This window comes from Ascaphus truei, chromosome 1, assembly GCF_040206685.1.
Source record: "Ascaphus truei isolate aAscTru1 chromosome 1, aAscTru1.hap1, whole genome shotgun sequence".
Lineage (NCBI taxonomy): Eukaryota > Metazoa > Chordata > Amphibia > Anura > Ascaphidae > Ascaphus > Ascaphus truei.
This window is the reverse complement of record NC_134483.1, coordinates 496,404,933-496,416,953: the sequence shown is the minus strand read 5'-3', so window position 1 is coordinate 496,416,953 and position 12,021 is coordinate 496,404,933. Positions and strand designations below refer to the sequence as shown.

At 39.8% G+C, this 12,021-nt stretch overlaps 1 protein-coding gene across 2 annotated transcripts in view; it reads right to left on the bottom strand.

Moving 5' to 3' along the window:
- Positions 1-5,948: 5,948 nt before the first annotated feature.
- Positions 5,949-12,021, bottom strand: part of FBXL5 (F-box and leucine rich repeat protein 5) — a 36,576-nt gene continuing 30,503 nt past the window's right edge. Inside the window, exons 7-11 of one of the 2 annotated variants that reach the window (XM_075569148.1) lie at positions 11,751-11,896; positions 11,577-11,659; positions 9,595-10,293; positions 8,257-8,405; positions 5,949-6,226 (exon numbers count right to left, since the gene is read on the bottom strand). In XM_075569148.1, coding sequence (XP_075425263.1) covers positions 6,150-6,226; positions 8,257-8,405; positions 9,595-10,293; positions 11,577-11,659; positions 11,751-11,896 — 1,154 coding nt within the window. In that variant the 3' untranslated portion in view covers positions 5,949-6,149. Of the gene's footprint in view, positions 6,227-8,256; positions 8,406-9,594; positions 10,294-11,576; positions 11,660-11,750; positions 11,900-12,021 lie in introns of both variants that reach the window. The other variant, XM_075569138.1, reaches the window with a different exon arrangement.

The window sequence follows — 12,021 nt, the reverse complement described above, 5'->3', positions numbered from 1 at the left end:
GTTGTGGTCTTTAAACGAATCTCTACTGTCAAACCCACAATCTTCAATTAATGGAAGAGGAACTGGTCCAATATTTTGAAATAAATAACACCACGAGGTTTCCTCTTTTACCCTCTGGGAGGCCCATAATACAGTGATTAGAGGTAAGCTGATTGCTCTGGCATCTCGAAAAAAGAAAGAACAAAACAAAATCGAAACACCAACACAAAAATGATCAGAACTAGAATCTATCCATAAAACAACCCCCTCACAGAAAAACTATAGGCAAATAATTTTAGGAAGGGGCCAACTAAATCTTTTGTTGGTGACAAAAGCAGAAAGAGCTATAAGATGGACTCAACAGAAATACTACAAAAAAGTAACAAGGCAGATAGAATGCTGGCATGTAAGTTAAAGCAAAAACAAGTAAAAGCTAAAATCCATAATATTTACACCAAAAATGGATTTTTTATCTCAGCCTCAAAACTATAAGTGATGCTTTTAAAGAATATTATACATCTCTTTACAATTTACCTGCCCAGTGGGAGATTCAGCTAAAAATAAAAGAGCAAAAAAGATTCAGCACTTTTTAATAGAATGCCGACTCCCCACATTGGAACTGAATGATATAATAAATCTTGAAAAATCTATAGAGCCCCTTGAAATTTTGGAGGCTATTACATTCTTGAAAATTGGGAAAGCCCCTGGTCCGGATGGATTTTCAAATCTTTACTATAAGAAATTTTCCACAATACTACTTCCACATTTAACCAAGATATTTTATGAGATGCTTCTCGGCCTCTCTCCACCTAGAGATATGCTACAAGCAACCATAGTGGTAATCCCAAAAGAAGGGAAAGACCCGATGTGCTCTAGCTACAGACCTATTTCCCTGTTAAACACAGATCTTAAACTCTACGCAAACATTTTGGCCACTAGACTAAATGGTATTCTTCCAAGATTGGTCCATCCGAATCAGGTGTGTTTTGTCTTGAGCAGACAAGCCCTTGATAATACAAGGAGAACAGTGAATTTAATACATGTGGCGAAACCAACCACATGCCCATCTTTATTACTTTCATGGGACGCAGAAAAAGCGTTTGATATATTGGATTGGCAGTTTATGACGGCCACACTTTCAGATGATACACAACCAAAATTTTAAATAGCATAAACATGCTATACTCTGTCCCAACGGCCATAGTGAAAACAAAACTCTTTGATCCTTTTACAATATTAAATGGAGCCATACAGGGGTGTCCACTGTCCCCCTTGTTGTTTGCTTTGGCCATAGAACCATTAGCCTACCAGATAAGAATGAATCCCGATATTACGAGTATTCCTGTTGGAAAGGAGGAATTCAAGATACCTCTTTTTGCGGATGATATACTATTGACGCTTTCAAATCCTCTTACTTCACTCCCTAATCTTTTCCAAGTTTTATCGAAATTTGTTTCCCTTTCAGGATACAAAATTAATCATTCCAAATCTATGGCCCTTAGTCTAAATTTTCCCAAAGATATGGTAAAACTACTCTAACTTAATTTTGATTTCAAGTTGAACTCGAACCATATTAAATACCATGGGGTCCAAATAACAAAAGATTATTCAACTCTATATAATACAAATTTTAACCTTTTTTTCCCCCCGACCAAATTGCAAAAGATCTGGCAATTGGAATCCATATATAATATCCTGTTTGGGAGGATAGCCATTATTAAAATGAATATTTTACCTAGACTACTTTACCTCTTCCAAACTCTCCCAGTTAAAATTTGCCAGAAAGATCTCAATAATATTCAAAAGAAAATACTGAAATTTGTATGGCAAAATAGACGTCCCAGCAAAGACATCCTTTATAAACCTAAGTTAGAGGGAGGCTTAGCCCTCCCAAACCTACAAAAGTATTACAGAGCTGCACAATTAGGGCAATTAATTAGCTGGCATTCAAACCCAACTGACAAAAGATGGGTCAAACTAGAAGAATTGATTTGCTCCCCATTTAAAATTAAGAATCTCCTTCGGTTTAATAAAAAAAATCTAGACCAGTTGAGATTTACAAGAACTTGGTAATATCTTTTGCCTGTAATCTCTGGGACTCCCTTAAATCTAGGTTCCAATTAACTGGTATCCTATCCCTTATGCAACCCCTCTCTCCCTTTGTACACAGGTAACCAGCAATTTAACCCCTGGGTCCAAAAGGGCTCTTAAGAGTGAATGATATTCTTATCCAAGGTAAAGTTCCTCTATTTGCCTCGCTAATAACAAATGACAATATTCCCTCCTCTGAATTTTTCAGATTTCTTCAGGTTAGACACTATCTTATCCATCTACAAACCAAACCGATCCCATATTTTAACCTTATACAAGGATTGGTGTCTACACCAGCCCCTTACAAAGGGCATTATATCCAGAAAACACCATAGTCTGACTCCCCGTCAAAAATAGCCAAACCCCCGATAATTATATATCTTGGGAAAAACTAGTTGAACACCAGTTTGGACCTTGGTATCTGGAAAGATTTCTGGGAAGCCGCCTCCAAAAATTCATTGTGTTGTGATTAAGGAGAATATTTCAAATGTAATATTTAGATGGTATATGACTCCTAGGTTAAACTCTTTTCTCCCAGGTGTTTCCCCATTATGTTGGCGTGGTTGTGGTGAAACGAGGAATATACTGCATATATTTTGGTCATGTCCAAAAATTCAACAAACATGGAGGGAAGTGTTTGCCCTAACACACAGGATCCTAGGAATTACAGTCTCACAGGATTCAGTGTGTGTGTGTGTATATATGTATGTGTGTATATATGTATGTATGTATATGTATATGTATATGTATATGTATATGTATATATATATATATATATATATATATATATATACAGCAACTGTAAATATTACTGTATGTTCATTTGCATGTCTTAGACAGGTCTGCAACCCTGTCTAAGACATGCAAATGAACATACAGTAATATTTACAGTTGCTTTATGCTTTACTGTGGAGGGTTTTTGTCACTTTTTTTACCCACCATAACCTTAATGACAGTATATATATATATATATATATATATATATATATATATATATATATATATATATGGAAAACCAATGGCCAATTAATTAAAAAATAAATAAATGTAGTTTCCCAAATTTTAAACGCTACTAGGTGCACAATCGCCAAGAATTGGAAACAATCTGTTCCCCCATCTTTAAGCCAAATAAACAATAACATCTGGCATATAGTCTATATAGAAAAACTCTCAGCCTACCTGAACGGTTCGACTTCACAATTTTCTGAGACTTGGGCTCCTTGGTTGCGACATGCAGGTATATCCCCATATTTAGATTAGAATATCTTTAACAGAGTGATCTATGTTGTATTTAACCAATTGCACACTATGTTATATTGTTTCAAATGCTGTCACCTTCCCCTAATACCTCCCCTTCCTATTGTGTTATCACCAGATTATATGTAATACTGTATCATATTTCCCCCACATCCTTTTTTCTTTTTTTTGTACCTCTATTTTTGAAAAAAAAAAAAAAAAAAAGTAGTAAATAAAACAAAAATAAGTCTCATCTCACCATCATGTGCTTTACGTAACTTATTTAGATAAGCAAGATGTGCCTCTCACTTAGATCAAGAGAGAAGTTGGCAAACAAGACAAATGGAGGATGGGAAACTTTCCTGTATGGAAGCACACATTGTATGAGGAGGCTTAGTGGCAGTTTCAGTTACTATCAAATTCCAATAATAGCAGATATATTTCATGTTTCCACAGTATCCTAATACTTGAGGGTTTTTTGAAGTGAAACTTCTTTAGTGGCACCTATTCTCATGGGGCAAAACTGGAGCGAAGGAGACGAAAATGAAACGGAAGTGACGTGACTCCCCCTCCCCCCCCACCCGCTGTGACAAGCAGCGGAGGCGGCAACAGCCGCCGGCGCAGCTCCTAACGACCGCCGTTACCCAAAGACGTGCGCAGAGCTTCCGGTACTGTGGGTGTACCAAGATGGCGGAAGCCCCGCAAGTCCTCCGGCTGTGAGAGGAGCCGCTGCTCAGCCTCTCTCCTGCCTCATGCTTCCCCTTCCCCGAGTCCCGCTGACTGAGTGCCGCCGGTGCTGGAGGAGAAGAGGAACCCCGGGATCATGACGGCCGCTGCGCTGTCAGCATGTGACGCGCATGTGCGCAGACATTATCGTGCGCTCCTGCTCGGGTAACGTGGGAAGCGGGGGAGTTTGAGCGCGCTGCTTCCCACGCATACGGCGGGCCCGGTGCGGCCGCGTCTCAACCTTCCCCCACCCCTCTCCCCCCAATTACCCCCTCTATTCCTCCCCCCACACCCCCCCACCGGCATCATGGTGTTCTTCCCCGGGGGGGGGGGGCGTCACACTCACATGGGCCTCCTCGCCGTATGTGCCGTCCTCCCTGCCCTGATCCCCGGCACTGCGGGACAACACAACCTGTGCCCATCCCTCCTCCTACCACACTGCTCTGCCGCCGTGCTCGCAGGTGCAGGGGGTGAGGGGAGGTGCAGGTGAGGAGGTGAAGGGGGGTGATGTAAGGAGGTGAAGGGGGGTGATGTGAGGAGGTGAAGGGGGTGATGTGAGGAGGTGAAGGGGGGTGATGTGAGATGCAGGGGGGGTGATGTGAGATGCAGGGGGGGTGATGCGAGGTGCAGGGTTTGATGCGAGGTGCAGGGGGGTGATGCGAGGTGCAGGGGGGTGATGCGAGGTGCAGGGGGTGATGCGAGGTGCAGGGGGGTGATGCGAGGTGCAGGGGGGTGATGCGAGGTGCAGGGGCATATGCGAGGTGCAGGATGGGGTCACAAAGTCACACGCACACACACAGTCACACGCACGAGGAATTCACGCTTAGTGCAAATAGCAAATACAGGGGATGTGTGCCGAGCACACACATTCTAAGTCCAAATTTATTTGCGTTTTGTCAAAGAAATTGTATTTTGATTTTTAATTAAAACATCACAAACACAATTTCTGTGACAAAAGTCAAAGAAGTTTCACTTACTATGCGCATGCACAGCACACACAGCTTTTTTTTTATAGCATTTTTTCCCCACAGAAGTAAAACTTCACATTAAGAAAAATGTATTTCTAAGGAAGAGACAGTAAACTCTGGATATAACGGCAATATCTATCTAATGGCACATGTCGAAATGGGTAATCACAAATCAAAATGTCACAGCTCTGGCAGTAAAACACGTTTTGTAGCATACAGTAACTTGCGCACCCCTCAACAATGGCTCCTAACATTGACATAGTAAAGACTGGAGAGAAATGAAGAACTACAATGTACAAGTACAATGTTGTTTTATATAGTGCAGTTTTACATTATGTTTTATTTATGTTACATATGCAAGTTCTTTATTTTTCAATTTTTTTATTAAACTGGCAGCACTGACGTCCATTTTTTATTTATACCCCCTTATAAAATGAACTCTCAATATATAACGGAATGTTTGATATAACGGCACCAACAATCCCCGCGAGGGAGCCATAATATCCAGAGTTAACTGTTCTTGGATTACCCATGTAGTCTTTGCCTAAATGGGACTGCAAGTTAACAGAATAGCATTGGCCACAAAAGTGCACTAGCCACAAATGGAAATGTACAGATTATCAGGGGACAGTAGGAATACATCATTTAGATCTTATGTGGGTGTTTATCTGAAAGACTCTTCCGCACATCTGTATTTAAAAATGGTAACAGAAACTTGAAACCTTTTATTTGAATATCCAGTTCCTTCATTAAATTGAAGATACCATAAATTCTTTAAAAAAAAAAAAAAAACTAAAAAAAAAAAACCACACACAACAGGTAAATACCAAGGCTTTTAGTATTTAAGTATTAGTGTACTATAGTTTAGTATTTAAGTATGTTTCTTTTTTTTCAATGTATAGCTGTATAGAAATTGACACCGCTAAATGGAAGTGTAGTCAAGTCAGATTCCAGACAATGAAGTTTTATTAAGCGAAATTGTTACTACACTTAAAGTTTGCTCAGGAGTTAGGATGTACACTGCTCATAAGGTAAGAAACTCCACGGGGACTCCGAAACGAACACGAGATGTGTGATAAAAAGGTAAGGTGCATGAAAGAATGGCTGCTCAGTTGAATGAATGAAGTTTGAAAAGTAAGAAGTTGTGGCTCATTCACCAGAACGGCAGCAGGCCCGGAAACCACACTGGAGGTTCTGGCATCCGCTGGCGGTATCAGCATGAGGACCTGCACAAGAACAGAACCAAGGTGAAAAACAACATACCTTTATGAGAAACGTGTTGCACTTTTTACCACAAACATTTCTGGTTACTATCCAAACAATATCTGTAGCAGATGTGATACTTGTGGACGTTTTCAAAACTGTATGCCGAATAAATCCATATACACAATCTTCCTAATAAATTAATATTTTTCAGGAATCAATACTACTTTTTGCATGCTAATGACTCACTTTGTTTCACATGTATTCAAAGAACGATTAAACAAGCGACAGCCCCTGAAAAATCAAATAATTCCGGCTACCAAAAATCACATCGCCGTCGCGCTCACTTAACGACGACAATGCATTTGTTTTCAATCGCCGGTACTATAAGCGCGGCTTTCGGGATGAGCTCCCTCCAATTGTTACCGTGGTAATACAATTTATCTGGAGGAACTGTTTCCAGTTAAAGTTACGCTGAATTGTAAAACAAACATTAAAACTGGAAAAGAAGAAATTTCAGGGACAGAACATGTATTTTTTGCAACTCCGATTAATTGCAATTTATTGGACTACACCCATAACAGTGAAGTATTTTCATATTACACACGTTTCCATCACACAGGAATAAACTAAACAAATTAATATAATAAAATTAGGTTACTGCTATGCTTGATGATTTAATACATTCTTAGAAGTCTGGAAATGTTCCATTGCATTTATTTACAAGGACGCTGAATGGGTGTGTTTTGTAAAATCTTGTTTATTACCTTATCAAGATTTTACAAAATCAGATTTAAAGCATGTTACAAAAAAGAAATAAAGTCCATCTCTACACCAAATAAACAATAACATTGGCATATAGTATATATGGAAAAACTCTGCCTATCTAAATGGCTCTACCTCACAATTCTCAGTGACCTGGGCCCCTTGGTTCCGACATGCTGGTATATCTCCATATTTAGATTAAAAGATTCTGAACGTTGTGTTCTATGCTGTATCAAAACTGATGTTCATTATATTGTATATGTATGTACAAATGCCGTATCCTTCTCTCAATTCCCCTCCAATTGTGATTTTACCAGATTATATGCATCAATGTAACCTCACCTCCCCCCAGCCCCCTCCACCATCCTCTTTTTTTCTTTAAACAGATTTTTTTTATTGTAACATTGGGGTACAGAAGGGAAAAGGGGTAGGGGAAATTGTTACGCATTACAGTTCATCGGCATTCGTTTATTCACACAGGTAGCACACCTTACTGAACATACATATTTGACGTGTTGTATAAAAATCGCATACGTCAGTCTGATGGGATGGAGGGGGGTAAGGGGGGGACAACCATAAGGGATAGAACACAGCAACTTACATGTGATGGGGAGGGAAAATTATCACAGTATTCACAGAATTACATCTCAGCGTCTCATTCCATTCCCATCTCCTACTGTAAATCTCCTCTCGGTTTAGATCCTTCTGAAGCATCCGGACAATTTTTACAGCATTGCTAGCTCTGGGCCCATGCCACCCTCCTGTGACAACCATGGTTCCCACACCTGAGCAAATGTATGGGATTTCTCTTAGATGAGCCGTGATATGCTCCATTTTCATGGTATGCCATATCCTGCGTTTGACAGATTAATCCCGGGCTAGTCTGTTTATTCCACCTCCTTTTTTTTTTTTTATCTATCCCCTTCCCTAAATTCTGATAAATGATTAATAAAAACTTAACAAAAAAGAAATAAAAGGAACTAGTGTGGCACATCTGTTTCCTGGAATCGATCCACAGAGATTAAAAAAAGTAAGAAAATCATGAGAATAAGTAAGAATGTTCATTGGCTTGTGGCAACTTAAAGGAAAATATCGCATAGTTGACATAGTCAATGGTGTACATACAGTTATATGCAAACCATATAGATAAAACAAGACTATGAATAATAGTACCATCTTTAATATAACCTTTTACACTGGTCAGGAAACAACATTGTATCTGTTTTGGCACTAGTTTCTTTTTCAGTAGCCAACAAGCAGCACACTATACTGGGCCATTTCACATTACCATTAATGTTGTCACAGTAGTAGAAGTGCTCATCATTAAGGGAAGGACATGCTGAAACCAAATCCTGCAGACCTGCTCCAGTCACCGTAAGACATCCAGAGAGATTTAGGTGTTCCAAGTGAGGTAATCCTCCTCCTAGAGTTAACGCCCTTTAAAGAAACAATAGAAGGAAGAAAAACTGCTGTTGGTTATTGCTCGTCACAAGTAGTCCCTTGTACAAGCACTGCTCCCCATCACTGGATGGTAGCGAGGTGCAGAGAGGAAAGCAAGCTGGGAATGTGCCCTCCAAACTCATTTAAAGCATCCACTTCCCTGTGCTGGCTGAAAATGGGATAGTTCCATTATATTCTATTGTGGAACTACATCTGTTTATTGTCTACAAATGATGTGAATCAAAACATAGAAACTGATCAGAGCATAAAACCTAACTTGTTTCATTTGTGTTGTGAAAACTTTTGCCTCATATAGTTTACCACTATAGAGAGACAATATCTGTCTGTTCCGCCACTGAAATATGACATTTTATGTTGTCACTGCAAACTATATGGAACATCAGTGACAAATATACCAGATTTATAAAAAGTGATTATCTCTCAAATTACACGCCTTTCACTTGCTTTCTATTAAAATCTTTTCTTCAAATCTCTAAAATTGTGCCTATAACCAATGGTGGGATTCAAAATTTTTAAGAAACGATTCTTACCTTCACGCAGGCGGAGTCTAACAGCATCTCCCGGCATCCATTTCCCTTCTCAAAATTGTCGCACGGCGTCACATAGCGCCGCGTTGTCCACGTAATGTCCCGTTGCCATAGCAACGGACATCACGTGATGCGGTTATGTCTCCATTGGCATGGCAACGCGGCACCATTTGACATCGCGCAGCCATATTGAGAGGATTTACATGGAAATAGATGCAGGGAGAACATGTTAGACGCTGACGGCGAGAATTAAGCACCGGTTCGGTGAACTTGTGAAATTTTAGTAACAGGTTGGCACGAACCGGTGTGAACCTTCAGAATCCCACCACTGCCTATAACCAACATTTCCCCCCCAAAGTTTGAATATATTAAGCCAGCGGTGCGCAATCTTTCCAACGTACGCCCCCCTCCCTGCTCGGGCCCCCCCCCACTTACCGCCTCTCCGGTGTTAAATGACGCTGCGGGGTCACGTGACATCACGTTAACCCCCCCCCCCCCAATCTTACGCCCTCCAGTTTGCGCACCGCTGTATTAAGCTACTGCTTTTTAAGCTACCAAGCACACATTTGTCAAGAGCAAAGCTCATGTACATTTTTTTATGCCAAGAACATGCATACATTAATGCAGATTTTACCTACCTAAGACCATGATCTGTAATCTGATGACATCCGGAAAGGCTTAGGAACTGTAAAACACGTGCAGCCTGCTGTCCTGATTTTGCACTCCCAGAGCATAAGTCTTTTATCTCTGACTGTGGAGTCCTTTGTGCCATTTTGCACAGTGCAGAGGACCCTGGGAGTGCTTTTATAGTCCGCAATTTTGTTCCAGAAGAACAGAACGAATGGCCACAAAAAGAAGCAGCTGTACAATGCTCCTGCCAGCTGACGTTAGTCCTTACGCCAGGCATTGGCTTACTACAGCAACCATTACTCAAGCAATCCAGTTTGGAAGACATCTCCAAAACACAAAGTCCCTCACTGTTTTTGTATTTCCAATCGGCAGCATCTTCAATATCAGCCGGCCCTTCTGAATCTAAAATCCACATCTGTGAAACATAATTCTCCGATCTGTTCAGGCTTGTCCAGCGCTCTTTACAAAAGATTCCACTTTCGTCTGTCATGTGACCCAAGTCATTGGACTGCATGGTGTTAGTAATGTCTTTGTTTCTCCAAGAAGTTTTTACATTCTTGTGGTTTCGGCAGCATTTGAGAAAACTTTTCTTGTGAGAGGAGAGCACACCGAGTGCTCTTGACATTTTTTCCAACGTTAAATCTGTTATTTTGTCACAACCAGACAAATCAACATGACGGAGACTCTGGCAACTACCAAAACACCATCTGAAAGGGATTGTAAAAGAACAGAATACAGTTGTAATGAGGTATCCGTAATTTTACTGCTTTATTGCTTCACCAATTCTAAGTTATATATAGTGGGCAGACTGTATTTGGGGAAATAGCATGAACCCCATTTTTGTAAACTGTAGCTCACCTCTCCATGTTTGCATATTAGAAATATACACTGGTATATCAAGTGAATGTAACTTCTTGCAAAGGAAAATCTCATCTGCATTGAGACTTCTAAAGGTCAATCACCACTTGCATGATGCAGTATAGAATACTGAATGTGCATGCATACTTCCCAACTACTTTTTTTCTTGTGAGAGAAACTCCTAAGAATAGTCCAAAAATGCTTTTGCTTATTCGTTGTACAATGTCCCCCAATAATCTCTACAACACAGTAATGTTCCAATGAGAAGGCACTAAATCACCTGCCACCCATGAATGTACATTGTAGAGTTTTTATACAGGAGGAGAATTGAAACAGAGTTGTCACTTACAAACAAATGGAGAACATTGTTGTAATCTTATTTTCTGTGTTTAAACCACAACAAGGCAGATCTGGGCTATCGGTCAAGTCAACTTTTTCAAAGAATAAGTGTGAGAATGGGGTTTATGGAAACCATACAATATGGTTATACAATGCACCATACTAATCTGCAAGGAAATTAGGTTTACTTTTTTCCATCCCAAAATAATCAAAACATTTATGATCTAAGATGACAAAGGGGTTTTAGAATTAAAGCAGAATACTTTTGTATGGTGGAAAACACATGGGGTGATCTGGAATTGAACTGCTGCAGACATTTCCAACAAAGAAAGCCAGATTAAGCTTGATGCTTTAGCATGATTTACTGCTGCATATCCTGTAGTTATGCACAATTATTTAACTTTAGTTTTTCACTAGTTGCAATAGTGATAATGAGTTCACAAATGGTCACTTGAAACCTTCAAGACTTTATGGTAAGGCCATGGTGCTATTCACTGCTGCAAATAAGGAGATAAGTACATTTAAGTATGCTCTCATTTCCCAAAACTCAAGTTCCTTCATTTGTCCACCCGATACATTCTGTGTTTACAAATAGTGCCAACTGCCTTTATAACAGGCCTGCCATGTTGGCAATATAAAGGGTTGCTCTAGACTTAAATTTATGTAGTAAGATTAATAATTCCATTACTTTGCAGAGAATGATACCAAGGATGCCAGTTTTAATTTTATCTACAGGAGATGGAACAATACATTTAGAACCAAAATGTTATTCGTATGTTTATATTAAACTAACCCATCAAACGCAGAGTCTGAGATGTCTGTCTGAGTAAGATCCACAAATTCCAAATTGGGACAAAGTTCAAGCATCTGACGGACCTGCAAGAAATATGTTTGTAAATGACCAAGTATGCTTAGGTCTTTCCTTTTTTCCATAAAATTAATTTTGAGTAATATAGAAGATATATACCATTTTGTTGCTCGCAGCGGAGCTGAATGCAAGAACGAGAGTTTTCACTGAATGTCCAACATGTGGGAGAATATTATGAATTAAACCATGGAGCAATTCCTTTTCTCCCTGTGCCACACTAATAGAGGAAGATTCAACGTCAGCCTCTTCTGTGAAGAACAAATAAAAATAACTAACTTTCTCGTCCTATGTAAATAGTTCCAAGTCCTAGTAGCCACATTGATCCTAGAGATAAGCAGATTGCTGCAGAGTATCACAACTCATAACCAGA